General features: G+C 46.8%; 1 protein-coding gene across 2 annotated transcripts; it reads left to right on the forward strand.

The window, feature by feature from the left end:
* The first annotated feature begins 325 nt into the window (after positions 1-325).
* LOC122371831 lies at positions 326-23,584 on the forward strand. 2 transcript variants are annotated; one of them, XM_043348561.1, is made up of 4 exons: positions 344-397; positions 21,119-21,308; positions 22,278-22,410; positions 22,455-23,577. In XM_043348561.1, the coding sequence occupies exons 1-3, from the start codon at positions 380-382 to the stop codon at positions 22,379-22,381; spliced, it is 312 nt and encodes a 103-aa protein (XP_043204496.1). In that variant the 5' UTR covers positions 344-379; the 3' UTR covers positions 22,382-22,410; positions 22,455-23,577. The 2 variants fall into 2 exon arrangements, with proteins under 2 accessions (XP_043204497.1, XP_043204496.1); XM_043348562.1 differs by having other exon boundaries at positions 326-397; positions 22,278-23,584.
* The last annotated feature ends 709 nt before the right edge of the window (positions 23,585-24,293 follow it).

Raw genomic sequence — 24,293 nt, forward strand, 5'->3', positions numbered from 1 at the left:
TTACGTAGGGTTGGAATTTATGAAGATGTAGATTTTGTGCTACCACCCTTATTTTTTCCAGAAACAGCCTCAAGTTTTTTTTAACAAAGTATTATGGTACGTTTTTATTTGTATTTTAGCTGGAACTGACTAAGCTCTTAGAAAACTACGCCGACCTATATTTTCGACCGCCACCGATGCCGAGCGGTTTCCGAAAGGGGCGGAGTCAGCGGCCGGCGCGTTGGCCAATCAGGCGCGGCCTGGCCGGCAGCTGTGCGCTGATTGGTCGGTGTGTCGCGGGAGCCCGGTGCGGTTCCCACGGGTCGGGGCTGCGGCACTCAGTGGCAGCAGAGGCGGAGGGGGGACCGCGTGTGACCTGTGGGCAGCTGGGACCGGAGCCATGCACCACCGCACAGAGGTAGGTCACCGGCGCACACCTGGGGCCGATGGAGCCGGAACGCTACACGGAAACAGCAGCGCACGAATCCTTTTGAAGCTTCGCTGTTACGTTTCTGTGATAGTTATAAAGTTTGTACTTAATTAAGGTAAAAGTAATGAAAATGGAAAATACTTCCCAACATATACATAACGAAGTATTCAGTTACCTTTTTCTATTGTGATATCTAGCACATTGCTGAAATATACCAAATAAATACATGATCCGGTATATGGATCATAGACTATGGTGTGCTTTTGACTTCAAGTGACATGAGTAAAAAAAAGATGTTCAAATGTACAAAACTCGTATTGACGCACATAAGGGAAATAAGCCCTGCACGTGTAAGAAAAATGGACTCCTGTATATAACACAACACGAATTTTGCGTTCTCATGTAAGTCGATTTATAAAATATTTCAAATTGCCTTTCTACATTCTGCGATACCCACGGGGTACCGCACTGCTATGGGAAGCCACCACATACCGATAACCATGGGTACTGCTTACCAAGCTTACGACAGCAACAATCCATGTTTTTTCAACAATGGCCCTGAATCATGAAGTAATCAAGCATAGCTTCTGTGACATTTTTACGGCATTGCTGCTTCTTCCTCATACATGGCTGATGCGTCAGTTATAAAGTATTCGCTCCGAGAAAAGTGTCGCCACACCTACACCAATTTTCCTCACTATTACACAGCCAAAGGTTATTGCTGGCGGTCACTGGGGTGTCCTAAGCTACAACGGGGTAAATGACACGTGTAAAACACACAAAAGGCGTGCTAAACCGTATTTTAGGCCCGTGTTACACGTGGTTCAGAGGACGGTGGTGTGCCTGGTCATTATTTCACGTGATTTCACCTGCAACCACCTGGGCTAGTTTCTGGCTAGGGAAAATTAGAGAGAAATGGGCTCGAGTGATGGGCGCGCTGGGTTCCAGAACAGCAGTAATGGTACTACATAGAATGTGTATTGTGAGCTGGGGCGAGAAAGTGAATACAATGGGTGTTTTCAGCACTATCCGCTGTTATCTAATTGGAACCATTTCAATCTAAAAATGCAGTTCCATTTACCATAGGTATACTCCGAACTTACTCTTCTGCTTGAGCATGGCTCGTTATACGGTAGTAAATTTGTTCGGAGTATTTCGGCGGCTTTTTGTTGCATCATATTACACCGGTATTTGTCATTCAGCTTTCTTGCTACTTGAAGAATAAGGGACTGATAACAATCAGCTATTGCCGTGCCAACTGAAGCAGAAGTACATACGAAAGCCCGCCCATTTTTTTTTTCTTACAGAGCCTTACAAATTAAACATGAACTGAATACCAAAGCGAATACCAAAGCGAACTCAACAACTTCAATTTCCCACGCTAGGATTCCTGCGAAAAGTGGCAATGTTCGGCTAATCTGCGTCACCTCTCCATGTTGCCGGCGTGTTTGTCGTGTCCAGCTGTGTCGCGTGCTCCCGCCCGATCTGATCCGGCCTGGGATCCTCCCTGCCGGGCCACCACGGCCGTACATCAGCCGCCGCCGGAGGTGTACTGCAGGCGTTCTCACGTGTTCACCGGCCAGATGATCCGATTAACACCATGTTGCATGCATGTTCACGGCGGCGGCGTTTAGTGTTCTTTTTTTTGTGTGAGTATTTAAGTGTAGCAGTCAAAACCTGGTAATCAGCTGATAGCCACTGGAGCTGGGATTAACCCTCGCCGGCACAGGCCATTTTGTAGGTATCCTTCGAGGGCACAAGGGGGTGGGGTAGGTGACCCCCCCCCCGCGTTTGACCCCTGATCGAGCTAGATCTTTGCGGAAAAAACGAGCGTGTTGCCCATCAAGAGAGGAAGCCGAAGATATATAATTTTAAGATCCCAGGTCATCGGTTGACCTTCCAGGTCAGATCCATGACCCAAAAGAAGGGAAAATCGGGACTTGTTAGAAAGTCGTGAAGTGTGACTGTTCTATGGGTTTTCGGGGTGCTGATCACGAATATCGTTTTGGATTTTGATCACAGATGAGTCTTTAAGTATTTAAACCAGGTCGGGTCAGGTCAAGTCAGGTCAACCAGTAGGGGTCGTGACGGGTATTCGTAGTACGTGTCAACCACCTCTGACAGATTTGTAACATTATACGAAGGCACCAAAACTACCTCGCAAATGTTCAAATGGCTGCTAAATTTGAATTTAGCTATAAAAAACTAGCCTATTAAGATGTTAAACTCGAAAAAGTGAACCGAGGTCACCAAAGGTCAATGACCTGACTTGACCTCCGGGTGCTCTGTAGACATCCATCCTAATGCATGGGACCAACATCAAATCACGTGTTTGAACGTTTGAAACCACGAAAAGCTTGCAAACGCTCGGCTTATGCGAGCCGATATGCGCCGAATCGCGATTCTGGCCAAACATGGCCTCGAGAAATAGGTCACAGGTCAAAGCTCACTTGGGTCAGGGTCATGCAATTTTCAGTGTAGGTGTAAAATTAACCCGCGCCCCAGTGGCGGCCTCGACCAACTTCCCCCTAGTGGGTGGGGGTGGGGGCATATGTTACCACCCACCTCTAACTCAAAAACTAAGAGGGCTAGAAAGATGCGGTGAAAAGCAGTTGATAGCTCTCAATGCGTACGTTAAGAAATATTTCAGTCATTTTTCATCTTAGAGCAATATTGGGGTCAGCAGAGGTCATCAAAGGTCAAAATTTCCCTATTGCCATTATATTTTTCAGAAAACATGCCGTTATCTCAGGAACTATGGTAGCTAGAAAAACGCATGTAAAAACAATCGATAGCTTTTGAACACTTCTTTTGATAAGGTCATAATCAAAATTGACCTCAGGTCAACGGTTTAGCCTCCAGAAGGCAAAAACTCCAAAAATAGTTGTTTTTACGAAAAGTGTTTTTTGACAATAACTTTCGACTAAAAAAAATTCACGACATTTAATATCAAAATTATCAAAATAAGGTCGTCTCCAATATAATATCAAATATCAAAATAAGGTCATAATCAAAATTGACCTCAGGTCAACGGTTTAGCCTCCAGAAGGCAAAAACTCCAAAAATAGTTGTTTTTACGAAAAGTGTTTTTCGACAATAACTTTCGACTAAAAAAAATCCACGACATTTACATTGCCAAATCGTGTTCCGCTCGCCGAGACACGTCGAATGAACTATAATTTGACCTTGAAAGGTCAACTTAAAAATTTGACCTCAGGTCAAGGTCATGACCTGACCGGAAAAAGTCATGTTGCATATCAGTCGATGCGTCTCAACAAGACAAACACAATGAGACCATCCCCAGCGTTCTATCTCTCTCCAATCGCGAGTTATTGGCAAAAAATATGTTTGTAGCCTCAACTGACCTCGGATGACCTTTCTGGAGGCTATCAGCAAAAAAATGACACCTTGGTCATCACGGGTGGTCCAAATCATTGTGATTCTGAAATATTTGGACTGTTCCTATGCGTATACACAGATCTCGCCGTTTGAATTTTGATATCCGGCCTAGTAATTTTGAATTTAACCTTCGCCCCAGTGGGGGGGGGGAGGCATGTGTTACCATCCTGTCGCGTTTTTTGCGTGTGAATAAAAAACCGCGGCGCGTAGCGCCGCGCCGCTTGGGGTAGCTTTTTGCACATCAATTTTGGACAAGGTGTGAAATTTTTGACCCCAGGTCATGTGAGGTCAGGTCACCAGGTCCAGTTAACTGACCAAGCCTAAAAAAAAGTTTGCAATCATGTCCAGCCTGCAGTGTTCGTCAGAAAGATTTTAAACTTGGTGGATTGCATGATGTTATGGGCGCCTACAATTTATATATCTCGGATTTTTTATATCCGTGACCTAAGGTCAGGTCAGTGGCGTGACCTTACCATTATAAGTCAATGGAGAAAAATGAAAATGCCTCTAGATCCGTGTGTACGCATAGGAACAGTCCAAATATTTCAGAATCACAATTATTTGGGCCACCCGTGACGACCAAGGTGTCATTTTTGCTGATAGCCTCTAGAAAGGTCATCCGAGGTCATTTGAGGCTACAAACAGATTTTTGCCAATAACTCTCGATTGAAAAGAGATAGAACGCTGGGGATGGTCTCATTGTGTTTGTCTTGCCGAGACGCATCGAATGATATGCAACATGACCTTCTCCGGTCAGATCATGACCTTGACCTGAGGTCAAATTTTCAAGTTGACCTTGCAAGGTCAAATCATAGTACATTTGATGCGTCTCGGCGAGAGGAACACGATTCTGGCAATAAAAATGCCGTGGCTTTTTTAGTCAAAAGTTATTGTCGAAAAACACTTAACGTAAAAACAGCTATTTTTGGAGTTTTTGTCCTCTGAAGGCTAAACCGTTGAACTGAGGTCAATTTTGATGATGACCTTATCGAACGAAGAGTTCAAGAGCTATCGATTGCTTTTCCATTCGTTTTCTAGCTATCATAGTTCCTGAGATAAATGCATGTTTTCGGAAAAATATAATGACATTTGGCAAATTTTGACCTTTGATGACCTCCAGTGCCTCCAATATTGCTCTAAGAAGAAAAATGACCGAAATACTTTCAGACGTACGCATTGAGAGCTAAAGCTATCGATTACTTTTTACCGCGTCTTTCTAGCCCTCTTAGTTTTTGAGTTAGAGGTGGGTGTTAACATATGCCCCCCCCCCCCCACTAGGGCGAAGTTGGCTGAGACCGCCACTGGGGCGCGGGTTAACAGGAGGGACTATGAATAGCCCCCCTCCCCCTTGTTATAGGGCGCGTTACACGCAGGCCCCAGTGGGACGCGGGTTCATAAATGATGACACGATAACCTTGATTATATCCTGGTGACCCTAGTGACGTAGTGGTGAACTGATGACACTTGTGACGCGGTAATAACTATAAAATGAGGACCTTAGTAGCGAGGGCATTAGAACATAGCTATTGGGAAAACACGCTAGGCATGCAGCGAATACGTTCGGGACAATGGCGATGCACACGTTCTGGTGGCGCGGTGGATACATACGTTAGTGGTGGAGTGGATACGCTAGTGGATTCGTAGTGGCCTGGCGGATTCATTGCAGATACAGTGGATGTAGACCGTAGAGGCGGCGCGGTGTATACCTTAGTGGCGCAGTGTATGCGTTACTAGCGCAGTGTATACATAAGTGGTGCGGAGGACACGTTTGTGGCGCAGCAAAGGCAAAACTGGCGCGGTGGGTTGATGAGTTGCGCGGTGAAGACGACAGTGGCGGAGTGGACACATCCTGGAACGCTCGGTGGATACGATACCTGTATACGTTACTGGCGCGGTGTATACAGCAGTGGCGCGGCGCGGTTTTGCGGCGTGGCGGATAGATTATTTGCGCGGTGTATACAGAAGTGGCGCGGCGCGGCGCGGTTTTGCGGCGCTGGGTGGCGTGTCTGGCGCAGGGTAGGTACCCGGCGCAGTAGATGTATTGGTGGCACAGTGTTCACGCTATTGGCGCGGTGTATAGGTATACAGAAGTGGCGCGGTTTTTCGGCGCGCCGCCGAGTGGCGTGTCCGGCTCCGGAACTCCGTCAGGGCGGTCGGCGGCGGGAAAAAATGGCGCGAAAACGCCGCTCCGTCATCTTGATCGGCTGTCAGCAGTGGTAGATACCGTCTATAGGGGGGAAGGAGGGGGGGGGGGGGGTTCCGACGGACGGCCGAGGTACCGACAGGTGGTCGGGGTGGAGTGCGATGTTTGTTTATGTGTTATCGTACTATCTGGAATGGATTCCGAACACGTGTTTTACATAATCACAGTTCAAAGGATCTGACGGGCGAATCAGCTGGTCGAGTCTGACAAATGGTTTACAACTCGGCTCAGTAGTCTCAGTTTTACAGGTCACGGGACTCCTAGAACGACCTAGTTGATTTTTTAGCAGAATGCAGTGTATGCGCATCTATCTGATCTGAAGGGCTGTTGGTCTGGAAATGTCTGGAAATGTCAGCAATAGAGTCGCAGGCGAAATCAGCGGAGTATGTTTATTTATTTTTGGGACACCGGACAACTATTGCTATCGTAGTTTTTCTTCTTCGTTCGTTGTTTGATTGATTCATTTAATTTATTTCCTATTGATCTAAAAATATTGAAACCGAAGATACCTATTCGCTTTATTGATAAGTCATGATCACTGACATATTGATCGCAAGGACCGTTTTCACGATGGGACTTTCGCGGTGGAACCTATTTGAAAGTACCAACCCTTAGAAGGCCTTACAATCCTTACAAGTGAACGTTACGGTCCAAACTCCATAGACAAGCGGACATACGGTTTTACAAGAGTTAGGCGACGAAATACTCAACTTAATTATTAAGTAATGGGCACCATTAGGTAGGCCATACAATTTTCTGTAGTACTGCATAGTCGCTGCAGTCAAAGGTGTTCTGGTTTTTATGCTATATGCCAAATAATTCTTGCATGTAATCACCGGTGACACGACATATTTCTGCTTTATTGGGTTGGGCGGTGAAGTCTATGACGTGATCACAATGAAAATGGCTTAGTTTTGTAGAACATTGAATTCTGATTCCGGCACGACTCTCGCTAGTCCATTTTTTATTATAAATAAACCATTAATTGCGGTACAAAGTCAAAACTAGCCCGAAACGGCGTCCGCAGCGGCCGTTAGCACAGTCCTTTATGGTAAACAGGTTAGTTCACATTCCCGCCGCTATGCGAGCGGCGGCGGCGCCACATGTCCTCATGTCCGCCTTGGACCGTAACGAGTATTTTGCCTTCAAAATATTTTTAAAAGTAGTAACTCAGGCGATTTTCGCAATCAAATCGCTTATTTATTCACAAAACAAATTAATTTTCGGCTCTAGTGGCCCACATTTCGACTATGAGGGATCAGCCTGGCAACTAGATAACCGAAAGGTGAAACAGTAAGACCCAAGTACATAGGTGTCGATTTGTATACTTTTGGGGGTGCCCGGGCGGCGGGCACCCCCAATGCTGGCATCACTGTTACGATTCTTTGAACGCATTGTTTTCTCTAATTAATTCATAGGCACGGGAACGGGGGGAGGGCATTGGGGACAGTCCCCCAACTCTGGGGCCGTAAGGGTGGTGCCCCCACAGCTTTAACCCTCGCCCGCACATGCCATTTTCCCATCCTAGAACGCACATGGGGGGGGGTGGTTGCCACCCCCCCCGCGCCATTTCGTTCCTGTTGGAGATAGAGCTTAGCGGTAAAGACCAAAAAGATTCTTTGGGAAGAGACGAATCCAATGATACCCAGTTTTACCTTCTCAGGTCAGTCATTGACCTTCCAGGTCAGGTCAAACTATAAAATGTTGCTGTTCTGGGTCACCGTTGGATATCAAGTGCGCTGCTTATCAAATAGGAGAGAGTGGGGTAAGATGCCCAGGGAGGGAAAGACGCCCCACCCCCTCTAGCGGCGAAACAAAGAATCGAACCTGGAAATTAATGTTCTTTGCGTAAAGCGGAAGCCTGCCTTGTTAACTGCACACAAATTTGCGAAGCTCAGTTGGGCAACGGCTGGCTGGTGATTGCATGTTTTTTATTTGCTGTTTTCAAAAAATATTTTGGTGTCAAAACATTGTAAATATCAAAGAAGGTAGATAATATTTGCGTTCCTTGCTATAGTCGTGATACATTAACCCGCGCCCCGTTGGGCTCTGCCGAGCAACGCGCCCCGTTGGGGGGGGGGGGGCCATTTTGGCCCCCCCCCCTAAGATCTCGAGAACCACGCAACCTAGCGACAAGCCGCAAACGGTGTTGGATAGCCCTATCAGGGAACTACCTTGTGACCCAATTTTATTGACCTAGGTCAAACCGATGACGTCACAGGTCAGGTCAAAGGTCCAATTTTCACCGTTTACAGGCATTTCAAGAAATGCGTTGTAAAATCGAGTAAAATGCATTTCATTGAAAATCATCGTTGGGGAAATGTTCTTAAACACATATTATGCTAGTTGAGGTCACTGATACCAGGTCAGGTCACAGAGGTCAGGTCACTGGGGGGTCACAATATGAAAGTGTCGTGTGATACGTGTTTTATGGTCCATTTTACATGACAAATGCGATTATGTGGGTCAGGCAGCCTTTGGGGCCAGCTTAGGTAACGTTTTGGTCAAGGTCAGGTCAAGGTCAGGTCAAATTAGGTCAAATTTCAAAGTTGATATTTTTGCATAAAATGGGTATCGAATCGACGCAGCTCGTCACGGGGAGTTCAATGGTGGTCTTTGTTTTGCCGTACGAGGTCTAGAATCGCTAAAAATTGAGTTCAAATATTTGACGTCATCATTTTTGAACAGTTTTTTCGCTATAACTTGGCCCAAAAACAAGATATCGATCTGAAATTTAGTATGTATATAGAAGAGCGCAGGGACTATCACATATATTCCGGTTTTTTCGAAATTCGGAAAAATTTTGGATTTTTTTTTAGTTTTTCTAAAAAAATCTATTTTTTGAAATTTGTTGGGTCAAAAACCAAAAATTTCGAAAATCCGAGATAGCAGTTTTGTAGCGCCGCTTTCTGTCTACTAGACCATATAAAGAACTTTGAAATTGCTTGATAACTGTAGATTTGGTGAGCGTTTAAAGATTGCATGTTTTTTGCTCATTTTTGCTCGAACATGACCTCAGTTTGACCTCAATAACTCCTGACCTAAGGTGACCTAAGACTTTTAACCTAGCGCTTTTTAGAACCATGGTCCGAAATGGTAATTCAAAGAACCTCGAAATTTGGTGTGAAGGTGTCAAATTGATGCCCGGGAAGGTACTGAAAATTTGGCGGCGCTGCGCGCCGCCGTTTTCTTGCTATTCAGGAAAAACCACAGGGGGGGGCCAAAATGGCCCCCCCCCAACGGGGCGAGGGTTAACATGCGTGTACTGTGTCCCAAACAGTTTGTTTCAGGGTGTAGTTTTATGGCTAACAAATTGTACTGATTTAATGTTACTTCGGTACCTTGGGGTAAGATGCCCCCTGTCCTGGTGGGGAAAGACGCCCCCCTAAATCCGTAGGCTGTCCTTCAAGCAGCCCGTCAAATCATTTATTACATACTTGTGATGAGAGACAAAGGCCGATCTGGGACTATTGAGAGTCCAGTACGGTCGGGTGCTCCCCATGCCGGTCTCTCAGCCCACACAGCGACTTTTTGGGTGGCAACTGACTCTGAGAGCCCTCACGACGGCCTCTGTGGGCCCCATTATTGGCTCCAGGGCCCCTCACGACATCCTTTGAGGGCTCCCACGTTGGCTCCACGGGCCGCGCTGGCATCTGAGGTCCCCACGATGGGCTCGAGGGCCCTCAAGCATCATGAAGACCTATAAGGGCCCCACAGTGGTCTCCGAACGCCACCACGGAGGCTTGTTTGGCCGCGCTGGACTATGATGGCCCTAACGATGACCTCTGAAGCCCCTTACGACTACTTTTGAGGGCCCTTACGATGACGTTTGGTGTCTACTGCAGGCTTGAAGGGACTACTGATTCGTTCAGGCGATTCACGTGCCCATTTATGTCATTTATAGTGCAGGGGGCATCTTCCCCAACGCCAGGGGGCGTCTTTCCCACCCTGTGGGGTAAGATGCCCCCTTTTACCTCTTCAGGAAAGATTCCAGGACAAAAAGTCAAAAGACAAAATGTCAAAAGACAAAAAGTCAAATGCAAAAAGTCAAAATGGATAAAAGTCAAATGGAAAAAAGTCAAATGGCTAAAAGTCAAAACGGATAAAAGTCAAAAGACAAAAAGTCAAATGGCAAAAAGTCAAAACGTCCAAAAGTCAAAAATGCAAAAAGTCAAATGGCAAAAAGTCAAAATGGCGAAAAGTCAAAAACGCAAAAAGTCAAAAGCAAAAAGTCAAATGGCGAAAAGTCAAAATGGCAAAAAGTCAAAAACGCAAAAAGTCAAAAGCAAAAAGTCAAATGGCAAAAAGTCAAAATGGCGAAAAGTCAAAAACGAAAAAAGTCAAAAGCAAAAAAGTCAAATTGCAAAAAGTCAAAATGGCGAAAAGTCAAAAACGCAAAAAGTCAAAAGCAAAAAGTCAAATGGCAAAAAGTCAAAAAACGCGAAAAGTCAAAAAGTCAAATGGCAAAAAGTCAAAACGTCCAAAAGTCAAAAATGCAAAAAGTCAAAAAGACAAAAAGTGAAAAAACGGCAAAAAAGTCAAAATGATAAAAATCAAATGGAAAAAGTCAAATAATCGGTCCAGCCGTTGTGCGGTTATTGAGGATAATAGTTTTCGGGTGTGTGCAAAGTACCCCAAGTTTAGCACGCGCCACGTGCCAAGATCGACACTCAGACAACATGGTGTCCATGCCATACAACTTTTACATCCAAGTGGTATTCAGCAAAGAAGACCGCTTGTCGATGCGGCATGCGGTTCTTGAGTTATAAGGGTTTGAAGAGCGTGATGGGGTCGTGTCGGGTCGGGTCGTGTCGGGCCGGGTCGCGCATACTCAGATTTTTGCCTTAAACACGAAAGAACTCGCTCGCTCGCTGCGCTCGCTCGCTCGTAATTAACCCTATGGCGTTGCATGGAAAGAAATGAGTTCAAACTGCCTCGAGCCCCTCCAACATTGAGAAAGCTCCAGCGCCAGTGCTCCCACATGTAATAATAACTTGTGAATCATTTTCATTTTATTACTTAATGGATTCGTTCATTAAAATATGTTCATTTCTTTTAACCAAATTTCTATAAACCCAGCGCGTTGGATGCTGGACCAGTCAGCGATGACCGTACAGAGACCAGAGAGCGTGAGTGGACGGAGGGGACCGCGTCCAGTCTATCGGGCACGTTTAAACTTTCAGATAAAACTTTGCCATAGCACTGGAATTGCACGATGGGGCAGTGGTGACCCGGGAACGTTTGAAAAGTTGATGGGGTAGGTTGAAAGTTGAGGGGACAAAAATTGCAACTCAAAATTTTGAAATTATCTCGTCTTTTGTATTTTTTACTTTAAGTCCATTGACGTCATTTAACCCTCGCCCGTAAACGGTGTTTTGCCACCTTCGCCCATGTTGGTGCGACCCCCCCTGGCGTTTGAAAACGGAGCGTCGTAGAGCTTAGCGGAAAAGACCAACGGATTGCTCTCAACGAGATCTCGCGATTGGTGGTATATTTTTTGGTCCTAGGTCAACATTTGACCTACTTATGGCCGGTCAAAGGTCAAATTTTCGGAAAAATTTAACTTGTTCAGATTTCCGCGCCGATTGCGGCAAAACGGTAAGAGATATCGACTTGAAACCTTCACTATCGTGATCCTTGATCAATTCTCTATCGTTTGGTGTGTATTTCGATTTCATAACTCTAAAAATGATGCGTTGGGAGCATCGGAAGTCTGCAAGGTCATTTGTGCATTGGGTCACGTCAGGCGTGTGACGTCACTGACCTGACCCTGACCCAAAATGAACTACAAGAAACAACTGACGATGCCTGAAATGGATAGCAAATTCGAATTCAGGGCATCAAAATACCCCGAAAAGGCATACAAGTGCAAGAAGTCATTACAGGTCAACCGAGGTCACTGACCTGACCTTGACCTTTAGTAACCTTGAAAAGGTCAACGGACATTGTGCCAATGTCAAATCAGCCAGTTATGATTCTAAAACAATCCATCAGTGTGTCAGGTCAGTCGGCATTTATACCATTGTGAAGCAATCTCCAATTTAGCGTAAATCTGGCCGGAGGTTGTTCCCTTTATGACGTCATAACTCCGTGACCTGACATGACCTTGACAAAATTTTTTACCAAAAGTTGCGCAAAGGATGCCCCAAAGGGTACTAAAAATTTGAGCAGGCTATCTGAAACGGTTCGGCGTGTAGCTAAGAAAAACCTCAGGGGGGGGGTGCACCAACCCCCCCCCCCTACATGGGCGAGGGTTAAGCGTTAATCACATGGTATTTTTTATTTTGAGGTTTTGGCTTTTCACCAGGGCCTCCTCTCAGGGTCGACACTTTCCGAAAATTATTGGTAGGGCTCTAATGTAAATTTTTGCCAATTCAAAGCGATTCTTTCCACGCAACGCCATAGGCATAATGTTAAATTTCCAAAATTATTGGTAGGGCTCGGGCCCTACCATGCCTATACAAAACGACACCCATGCCTCCTCTAACATGTTAACTGCGGGAGCTGCAGCCCCCGCAGTCATCCTCCAAACTGGTCACTGAGGGGTACCTTAGTCATTTTTTAGTCTTAGACGTTTTTGGTTGGGGTTACCTTAGTCATTGCCCGTGATCGGTCCCCCCAGTCAAAACTGCTTAGAGGAGGCACTGCTTTTCACCCTCTCCCATGGGGGAGGGGCTGCCGCCGCCCGGTGCTCCGCGCACCACGGACGCCACGCGAGCGCTGCTGGCGCGGCGGCGCGCACTGCTCGGCCCGCGCGCCGAGTATACGGTGGTGAACCGGCAGTGTCGAGCGGCCATCAGACGTGACCACGCGACATACTATGCTGACCAGCTGCGTGAGGCAGGACCGGCGAGGATGTGGACAGTGCTGCGGCCGGTGATCGGGGCGGGGAAGAGTGCCACTGCTGCTGCGCCAGCGTGCACGCCGGAAGCGCTCAACGCGTATTATGTGAGCGTGGGCCCCACCACCGCGGCCAGCGTCCCTGCCCCGCTGCTGCGGACCCCGGTACCTGTCAGACTCCCTCGCGTACTCACATGTTCCTTACAACTTCAGTGGGTAGGGTACGTTGCGCTGTATAATATTTTTCAAAAGATGAAAAGATCGATGCTTCGACTTTTATCCTTTTGACTTTTTATTTCAGACTTTGACTTCGACTTTTCTATTTTATACTTTTTTCATTTTTTGACTTTTTGTCTTTTGACTTTTACCCGTTTTGACTTTTTGCTTTTGACTTTTTGTCTTTTGACTTTATTCCGTTTTGACTTTTTTGTCATTTGACTTTTACTCGTTTTGACTTTTTGTCTTTTGACTTTTTTCCGTTTTGACTTTTATCCTTTTGACTTTTTGCATTTTTGACTTTTTGTCTTTTGACTTTTACACGTTTTGACTTTTTGCTTTTGACTTTTTGTCTTTTGACTTTTTTCCGTTTTGACTTTTATCCTTTTGACTTTTTCATTTTTGACTTTTTGCATTTTTGACTTTTTGTCATTTGACTTTTTGCGTTTTTGACTTTTGCACATTTTGACTTTTTGCTTTTGACTTTTTGTCTTTTGACTTTTATCCGTTTTGACTTTTATCTTTTTGACTTTTATCCCGTTTGACTTTTTGCATTTGACTTTTTGTCTTTTGACTATTTGTCTTTTGACTTTATTCCTTTTGACTTTTTGTCCGGTTACCTTCAGGAAAATGCTTAATAGCAAAAAAAGTTATCATATTTCAGGCACGAAAGTGTGATCTTTTTGGAGAAAAATGATGTCGACTTCCGTTGAAACTCCTAGTTTTTGCTTTCCGATCGTCATTTTCGAATAATATATGACATAGTAAAACCCTGGGCATCTTTCCCCACTCTCCCCTACCGATGACGATGCTGTTTTCTGGTGCCAAGCCAGCTAGAACCTCTTTGTCACACTACCCGACCAGAATTTTGCTGCTGAGGTCATTTCAGGTCAAGTTAGGTCAAGGTCAATTATATGTGTTTGTATGTCTGTGTGTGTCTGTGTGTATACTGATGTGTGCACCGATTGTTTTTGGGTCCATATTACATGAAATCATGATCTGAGAAGCTTTTACCAAAAATGCAATCAAAAAACTTCACAAAAAGTAAATTCGGCTTGCCTAAAACGCAATTATCTTAGATGACCTAGGTTGACCTTGACCCTGACTTTGACCCCTGTACATCGTCGAACAACATGTTCCATGATAGGTGGGAGGTAAGACTGGCAAAAAAGGCCGAAATCAGGGTGTCAAAAGCTCACAAGGCCCATGGCAAACGCAAGATGTTGAGAATTGGCCATTTGGGTCATGACATGACCTCAAAAACAAGGTCATATCTCCGAAACCAAAAATCACAGAAACTTGAAATTTTCAGCGGACATCAAGAAAGGATAGAGGAGCAGCTATACGAAAAATCAGCCTTCTAGCTCTAAAAATGTTGAGTGCAGAGCAGAAAGACTACCTGGGGGGTGGGTGGCAACCACCCCTCCCCCATGTGCGGGCGAGGGTTAAGACGGAATATTGCACTTTTTTGCAAATGTTTCCTTTTTATGAAAACGCCAAGGGATGAAAAATAAGTGGTCTAAAACCGGCGAGAAAACTAGGTTTGGGATACCTTAGGTTGATTTCAATTATGGTGTGCCCCCCCCCCCCCAGTCTGAAAGTAGTTCCCGCGCCCCTGCTCTAATTACCGTACATCAGAATGCGTTGTAAAAATGGACACAATTTTTCGCTTTATTTATACCAGACAGCAGCATTTGGTAGCCATTGACGCATTCGTGCTGCGTCAATGGGTTTTCGGTTCCGGACGTCCTGAAGTTTTGCTTTGAGTGGCGAGATAGTCTTATGGTCTGAAATATCATGGTTTAACCCACGCACCAACGGGGATCCGCATTCCGCGCCAACTTCGCACCGACGGCCGACGGGGGGGGGGCGGATACCTGCTCCCCGTGATATCTCGAGAACGAAGCAAGAAAGAAACAAGCGGTAAATGGCATGGGATACAGACGGACAAAGTCTACAATTTTTACTGAGTTCATTTTCAGGTCAGGGAAAAATGACGCCACAGGGGTCAACAAGTCAAAATAGCGGCGCTTAAGTTAGACAGTTTTTCACGAATAACGATTGAAGTACGGATGTCTGTCATACCCACACCGAGTGGCTGATTGCTTTGAAAATTTCACCGATTGATAAGGCCAGCAATTTGTACAAAATGTATATCTCGAAACTTCGGCACCGGTGACCTAGGGTCAGTGATCAGTGATCAACGACCACTGATCAGTGATCAATCAACGACCACTGACCGGGGGGATTACATGAGCAGAGCAAATGCGCATTACAAACGAACTACAATGGTGAGCAAATAGGAAAATCCGTTCCCGATGCGCATTTACTTGCTCATGTAACCCGGGTAATTGACTACTAGAGATGTCAATCGGATACCAACTTTTTGGTATACCGATACCAAACCGATACCAACTTGGTATTTGGTATTTCAAGGCTAATGCATTTGGTATTTTGTTGTTATTTTGAATCGTCGATAATGTAAAAGAGGCTGTGAATTCGGTAAAAAGTTGGTATTTCCCTCAGTTTCTGAAGTTGGTTTAGTTTTGGTATTTTCCTATGGTTGTTGTTGGTATTTGGTTTGGTATCGGTATCACGATTTTCTGTAACTGACATCACTATTGACTACTGATCACTGACCACTGACCACCAGTCGCCGGTCCGGGTATGTGAGGAATGTGGTCAGCACCTCCTCTCCTCTCTCCTCTCTCTCTCTCTCCTCTCTCCACATACCTTCTCTCGGCTGGCCGTGACACGGTTTCGTTTTCACTGGCTGCACACCGGGGTTCAGGAGGGAGAGGGGGGGGGGGTGTCTATAGCTGCTGGTATATGAGGGGAGGGGAGGGGAGCGTCCGCACCACGTGCGGAGGGGAGGGTACTCTGCAGGTGACTCTGGAGGGTACTCTGTAGGTGACCAGGTATTCGATGAGGGGGAGGGGAGGGTAGTCTATAGCTGCTGGTATAGGATGGGGAGGGGGGGGGGGTACTCTGCAAGTGATCAGGTATTCGATGAGGGGGAGGGGAGGGGAGTCTATAGCTGCTGGTATACAATGGGGAGGGGGGAGCGTCTATACGTGATCCGGTATGTGCCGCACGTGCCCGCTGCGTCCCCGGTATGTCTCAGGAATGCCTCCATCCACCACGGTCGGACGTACAGGGTGGTAATTACCAGTCACCACGGACGGTAATTACCAGCTCGGTAATTTACCGCCGCGCAGAGAGGTGTCTGCAGGCCGCCGTCCGAGGAATGTTCATTGTGGGGCGGGGCACGTGGGATTAGTGGTTGGCCGCCTCCGCTATTGAAAGGTGGGGCCGCCAGGGGCGATTACTTGTGACTCATTCATTGCTGAAGGGTGGGCTGAGGTGGTAATTATCGCCCCACCTCATTCATTGTCGGAGGGGAGGGTGTGAGGGAGAGGGGGGGTGACTTCCGGTCAGATCGTCTGGGAGGCGCCGGTGATTGGCTGGGATTTCTAGAACTATGCCAAACATGCCCTCGCTGCACGCCGCGGACGTATATTGAAATTCTTGTCGTACGCCCACTCATACAAGTAGTTACAGTCTTCCTCTGCGCCGGCATAGGGCTACAGTTTTCTTGTGTATTGGATTCGATTACAGTTTATGTAGTTAGACTGACTTGGACTAAGTGTCGGACAAATTGATAGCTGCCCTAGATTCTTTGGATTTTAGTCAACATGTTAGACGAGACTCGTGTCTCCAATAGTAATTCCGTTTGTTCAGTAATTAACATCTTCGTATTATTAGGTACTAATGGTCGGAAAAATTGTCACACTTGTATCAAGAGTAAAAAACAATAGGGGTGCGAGATTTACTATATGAGAACTATTCTATGGCGGGCCATTGACATGTAAACAAAAGACCTGACTGTCTACAGCACTATGTTTTTGCGTACGTGCAGTCTCAGATAATCCTCAAGAAATAATATAATGTAAACCTCCCAACAAACCGATGCACAAGCTTTACTCTGAAAACGTGTTGCATGTTGGTACTCTGCCGATCTCTGAAAGAGTGGCACTTTTCCCTGAAGCAGAGCACACCTGTTGCAAAGTGCCATAAGTTGCGTGCACCTGGCTCGAAGCAGCTCCGACCCAAAGCTCTTCCTGTGGCCGCTCAGCACCTGGCCAGTGGGTGCCGTCTGTGGTGGGCCAGGCTGTCTCGGTCGCGTGTCGAACCAGGCCCGCAAACCAATAAAAATATATGGGAAGACGTCATACCTGCTCAACTTATGCAACAGTCACAGAGGCGGATCCAGGTTGTTGCGAATGCAACGGTCGCATAGGCGGATCGAGGCTGCCAATGCATCGGTCGCATAGGCGGATCCAGGCTGCAACTTTGGCAATGGATAACGGGCAGAATCACGCGTTGATTTACATACATGAACTGCAATATACGGCATAACCTCACTAAGATATAATCGTCGATCATAATTTCTTCTGACAGTGAGCTATCAGTCAGTAGTCGCTGCTTTGCTGTGTACGTTAATTGCTGGAGGGCGCCCTACCAACCGCTGCCTAGCGGTGTGCACAATTTGAGCGCAATCGGCCAAGCCGTTCTTGAGATGTGGAAGAGGCACCCTGCACGTGTGCACGCGCAAACTGGGTCCCGAACTCCCGACTGAATTTTGCACGGCACTCTCCTCGCTGATCCCCCACCGTGTACCAAATTTGAGCGTCATACTTTTGTGTCAATGGTATAGTGGCACAGTGACTCCTCCAGTGACTATGTGATCACTGATCAGTAATGGCAATGGCTCCATCAGTGACTAAGTGATCACTGATCAGTAATGGCAATGGCTCCATCAGTGACTAAGTGATCACTGATCAGTGAGGTCAGAGATTCCATCACAGCAGCTAGTTTTTGACGATCAGCTGTAGCCCAGACTGTTGCGGATGTCTACGCCGGCTAGTTGCCACCAATCCCTCCCCTGCCGCAAAAAAAAATGTCGGTTGCCGGCGAGCATATCGTATAGTCGCGACGACAGCAGTTGGTCGGTCTAGTCGGCTAATGGCCAGGTACTATACAGTCACTGCTAATGTCCAGTCCACCATACAGTCGCCGCTGATGTCCAGACCACTATACAGTCGCTGCTGATGTCCAGTCTACTATACAGTCGCTGCTGATGTCCAGTCCACCATACAGTCGCGGCTGATGTCCAGTCTACTATACAGTCGCTGCTGATGTCCAGACCACTATACAGTCGCCGCTGATATCCAGTCCACTATATGTACAGTCGCTGCTAATGTCCAGTCCACTATACAGTCGCTGCTGATGTCCAGTCCACTATACAGTCGCTGCTGATATCCAGTCCACTATATGTACAGTCGCTGCTAATGTCCAGTCCACTATACAGTCGCTGCTGATGCCGGTGGCTGGCCAGTGTATATCGCTGCTAGTCAGCACACAGTGGCGCTGAATCTGATGTCCGTCACTGATCGAGGAGTGGCTATCACCGATCTGGGAGTGGCTATCACCACTGTATCGAGGACGGGCGAAGGAGTGGAACACGGCCTCAATGTCACCCCCCCCCCCCCGGGCCGGTGCAGGGGGGCGGACCGCATTCCTGCCCGGTATGGGGGGGCAGCTATAGATCGGGGAGACAGGGGATTCAGGGGATATTGGGGATAACGATCAGCGGGGATGGGATAGGGCGGATAGTGGGGGATAGGGTGGATAGTAGAGGGCGATGGGATAGACGGAATATCGCAGATATCAGTAAACTCGGGAAATTTATATCAATAGTATGGGAAATCGGAACGAGGGATAGGGAAAGATCGCGACAACAGCTCGGAAAATCAGGAATATCAGGGGATACCGATGGTCGCCAACGGACGTTGCGCGAGGAATGTCGACCGGTTGCAGTTACCCCTAGCGACACATTGTTACCATCTCAATGTCTGAGAGACTGAACAGAACATTATTGTTTCACGTGTTTCTATCCAGCACTCAGAGACCGGGACTCGGTAATGACGGCTGCACAGATATTGGGGATACTGATCTCTATGGGACGATTCATGCATTAGTGCAGGCCTGCTGCTAAAGAGATGACTCAATTTAATGCTTTTATGAATGGCTTTTTATATATCAGACGACGCAGCTATCATCAAAATAGATTCCAAGCTCGTCACACAGCGCTCAGGCGTCCCTCCTTATGGCAACACTGAACACATGTTACAGTGAGAAGTCAGTTGTTTGATATTTTCAGAAAGGTGTATACGACGGGGTGAGGGGAATTCCCAGCAATGCCTGCTGTCAGTATCCTACAATTGCCTTGAAAACCAGCGCAGCTGAGTTGACATCAATAATTGCCAAAATAATAGCCTTGTCTAGGAATCGTAGATAACTGACAGAATGTACCTACAAGTTGCCAATTAACCAAAAGTAATTTTGATCTGCTGTAATTATGCAATATAATGACTTGAATGAAGCACCTCTCAAATGTTCTGTCCATATAAAGCAGACATGGGTGGAGAACGTGCCCTGGCCACCCCGGCCGTGGCCGGGGTAACTTTCAGCCGACCCCGGCGCGGCCGGGGTAACTTTTTCCACTTTTGTAAATCCTAAAAGCTATCTCCATATGAAAAAACTGCCATCTATAAAAGCGTCTCTCATTATTCTTATCAACTTTGAACAGTTCTGGAAAATTTGCTTTATTTTCATTTTGGAGCTTCTATGTTTCTAAGTCGCGGAGCCCGACATGTTTCATCAAACAGAAGTAAATCATATTTAAGGGCCGTTATCGTAAGATGGCACTGTAATAACATCACAAGACAGGACGAGGGTAATATCAGTGAGATAGAAGGACGAGCTGCTGGGGCTCAAGGCTCCCCCAACCTAACCCGCGCCAGGGTGGTGGCCTTATCGTAACACGTTGAGTCGAGAGGTGGGCTTTTCACGCTCCTTCTAACTCGGCTACTGGGCTACGAGGCGAGAAGCGGAACGACGTTTGAAAGAGCGACAAACGTGACCAGAGAAATCTGGTCATGTTTTAGGCAAGCTCAATAATAAACTCACCATAGATCATCAAAAGCCAAATTTCTCTGATTTTAGCGTTCTCCGACAACTTTCCTCACAGTTCATGAGCATAACGGAGCTTAAACACTGCAAACAAAACATTCGATTACTCGTTTAAGGCTCGGTCGCGAATAATATTTCAGGTGCGAGCTCAAATCAATGAGAGGGTCAAAACGGTCAAATTTGACATTTTGTTTTGTGTGGGAAGGTTGCAACTTCCACGGAATAAGCTTTGAAAAGGGCATGATGGCATTTTTAGCACGATCATCCAGCAAATTTGACCTGATGACCTGACCTAGCACTAGGTGACATGCGTCCGAAATTTTAAGGCGTGTTGCAAAATTGTTGTTACAATTACGAAATCTTCCGCACCTGCGTGCAGCAGTTTTCCCTAAAAACGTACAAACGGCAGACATCCATTATTCTATAGAATGGCATATATGCCACAGAATAGGGGTTTGTTGATAACCGTTGACAAATATTTGAGCATCATCGTCTTTCTGACTTTCGGTCGCCGGCCGGGGTAACTTTTTCAAACATTCTCCACCCGTGAAAGCAGAAACGATAAGGCAAGCTGATTTGAAGCTATTGCGAGATTTAGACTAATTTACGCCCGACGCCGAGGCTTTTAAAAGTTGTCATCGAAACTAAGACATTATATATCAAAATATTCCTCGAATGGCGTCACTTCACCATTACATTTCACCATAACTGATTGTCTATATGATGCAGCAACTATGCTCACACATCCGGATATTCTTCATGTGTCGGCACTCGGCACTCAGAACCCATTCATATCCATCGGCAATTAGTTATCAATCTCTAAAGGTACTTACACAGCAACAATGAAAATGTACATTGTACAGCACTCAGTAACACCGGTATAATAAAATGGTAAAATTTAAGGATCCTAGGGCCTTCTTAGAGCTTCTGTAGAACATCTAGAGCTTCTGTAATGATCAGAGCACCTGTATGTGAAACCCCTCACAGTCCCGGTGTTTCTCTGTGTTTCTGGGCAGGGACAGACGCGATGGCGGTGTCGAAGCCTGTCGCCGCCGCCGCTGTCGCCGCTTCTGCCGCGGTCGTCGCCGCTGATGATGCTGCCGCTGATGCTACTGATGGTGCTGCTGATGGTGATGTCGGTGGCGCTGCCGGCAGCGCAGGCCGCTGCTGTTCCCAACATCCAGACGGAAGGAACCACGGCACCAGGTGAGGGCGGCGGAGCTGGGGGGAGATGACGAGAGGGATGAGGGGTAGACTGATCTACCACTAACAATACTATCCCTCCACTGGCCTCTGTGTTCTCACCTATCACCTATGTCGTCTGCATTTAGGTAATCCTTGTCATCAGACTCATCAGTTCTATCTGGTGACCTCCGTGACCTCATCAGTTTTGTCTGGTGACCTCCGACCTCAGAAGCGCGGAACAGCCGTCTCCTGGCCATCAATCATCTCTATCTTCTAGTTTTGACTTTTGATAGCTTGACATATGACATTTTGCGTCTCGATACTAACATGTGATTTGTTATTTATGAATGACGATCTCCCTCCTCTGACCTAAAGCTTCAGACTTCTGATCTGACCCATGATCTTTGTCTTTGTATCCTATTTTTCTAGGAGTTGTGGCAAGGGCCCGTAACCCTAAATCCCTGTTTTCGGAACTATGACAAATATTTTCTGGCCTGTGACCCATGCTTGCTGAAATTTTACCTATCTTTTACTTTGACCCCTGCCCCTTGTCTGCCCCAGGTCACCTTTTCCTGACCTCTCACATTTGTTTTCTGACGTGTGACTGCGGTCCCTGATCTTTCACTCATGTTTTTTACCTCGCTCTGACCTCTGTTTTCTGAGTGCTGACTGCTGACCCCCTGCTCTGACCTCTGACCCCTGTGTTCTGACCTCTGACCCCTGTTTTCTGACCCCTGATCCCTATTTTCTGACCCCTGACCCCTGTTTTCTGACCTCTGACCCCTGTTTGCCCCAGGCCTGTGGCTGCGGTCCCTGACCTCTGACCCCCGTTTTCTGACCTCTGACCCCTGTTTGCCCCAGGCCTGTGGCTTCCATCCCTGACCTCTGGCCCCTGTTTTCTGACACCTGACCCCTGTTTTCTGACCTCTGACCCCCGTTTTCTGACCTCTGACCCCTGTTTTCTGACCTCTGACCCCTGTCTGCCCCCAGGTCTGTGGCTGCGCTCACCCGACATCACACCGCCGGCGGCCGCCAGCTCCACCGACTTCAGAACGGAGCGCTACCACATCTCCGAGCTGTTCGAGCAGCTGTAACCCAGCACACGTCACGTGACCGCTACCACATCTCCGAGCTGTAACCCAGCACACGTCACGTGACCGCTACCACATCTCCGAGCTGTTCGAGCAGCTGTAACCCAGCACACGTCACGTGACCGCTACCACATCTCCGAGCTGTTCGAGCAGCTGTAACCCAGCACACGTCACGTGACACACGCGTCGGTGGCGGCACAGGTCGCATGACCCCGAGCTGTGGAGCTCTAACGGAGCGCATGTCACATGACTAAAGCTCCCTTGACGGTACGGGTCACGTGACCTCGAGCTGTTTGGTGAGCAGCTGCAGTGCGCTTGGTGGACTGGAAAGTCATGCGACCTCGAATTGATCACGTGATCTTGTGGTGAATCTTCACCACCACCTTACTTGTTGAGCTCCAACGTGTGTTGCAGTGGGTATCTGTCACGTGACTTACCTGACGGCTGTTTGTCAGTGCCATGTGATCACCGTGCTTTGACCTATGGCGGGTCACGTGATGGTCACGTGGGTGGCGATGCTACAGAGGCGGTCGAAGCACGTGATATCAGGGATAGCGGTGGTGCCAAGACGAGACTCGATGACGTGTCTTCTCAGTGTCTAGTTTGAGGACAGGTCTCAGACACTGCTGACATGATTGCAGACATGTGTGTTTGGTGATGACTCGCCGAATAGTGACATATTCCATAAAAAGTCACTGAGCTGATCACTGAACTATGTAGGACATATTTAGAGAAATCACTAAAAATACTTGGAGATTTGCGACATTTAGGACGCACTATACACAAAGTCTACATGGTGAGAGAAAAGTGGTCGGACTGGCAAAGTAACTTATTTTCTTTGTCGGTATTGCATCCTGTGGTTTGATGAAAATTAGTAGAGTTACGAACGATGGTGCGTTGGCGTGTACTGACATATTGCGACGTTGGTTTATGAATTGTAAAAAAGGTATTTGAAATATTGTATTTAAGCGTAGCGGTTGTGTGCATCCTTTCCTCTCTATTTTTAACACGGGATATCGTTACACCATTATATGAAATACGCGCGCAATGTAAATAGGTGTAAATACGACTATTTATATCAGTTAATTATTTGAGTACCGTTTGTTTGCTATCGTATATCTCGGCAGCTACTGGTGTCAATGTATTATCGGCGGGACTGTTTGAGAGAGTTGTCAGTTTCGTTAAATAAATAAACCGTGGTTCAATTCGTGTTCCTTTCCCTTCTTACCCACGCCACCACGAAACACCGGGTTCTTGTCAGTTTAGGATGTGCTGTGTGCATGGCAAAAGATGGTACGCTCAATACTATGAAAATGTCAGCTTAAAAATGTCACCCATCAAAGACGCCGTTAACCCGCGCCCCACTGGGGTCTGCGTATAACACGCCCTACTGGGGGGGGGGGGGGGGGGGGGCTATTCATAGCCCCCCCCCCTCCTAACTCCGAAACTACTGGGCCGATCGTCAAAATTCAAACGGCGTCTGATAGCCCCGGAAAAACTGTCGAGCGAAACCTAATTTCATTGACCTCGAAGTCACCGATGACGTGACAGGTCAGGTCAAAGTAAAAATTATTAGCATTTTGCTTGTTCAAGTTTTGGGCTCTGGTCGCCGTCTTACAAGTCAGATCAGGCTCATTTTTGGATCACACACTCGTGAACAGATGCTCTAGATACCCCGAGGGTACCAAACTTGTACTTTGATTTTCAGGTAAAGGTCAGGTAATCACAGGTCACGGAAATATTATATCATGCGTCGGTCACGTGACACATGTTTTATGGTCCATTTAGGCCAGAGATTTCGAATGCGATGTCGTCTGTGTCATTCGAGGTCATTTTTAGTCGAATTTAGCTTAGGTCACGTCACTTTCAGGTCAAAAAAGGTCAAATTTTGAAGTTTAAATTTTTCAACAAAAAG

The sequence above is a fragment of the Amphibalanus amphitrite genome, unplaced genomic scaffold (assembly GCF_019059575.1).
Source record: "Amphibalanus amphitrite isolate SeventyFive unplaced genomic scaffold, NRLGWU_Aamphi_draft 001283F_arrow, whole genome shotgun sequence".
Taxonomy (NCBI): Eukaryota; Metazoa; Arthropoda; class Thecostraca; order Balanomorpha; family Balanidae; genus Amphibalanus; species Amphibalanus amphitrite.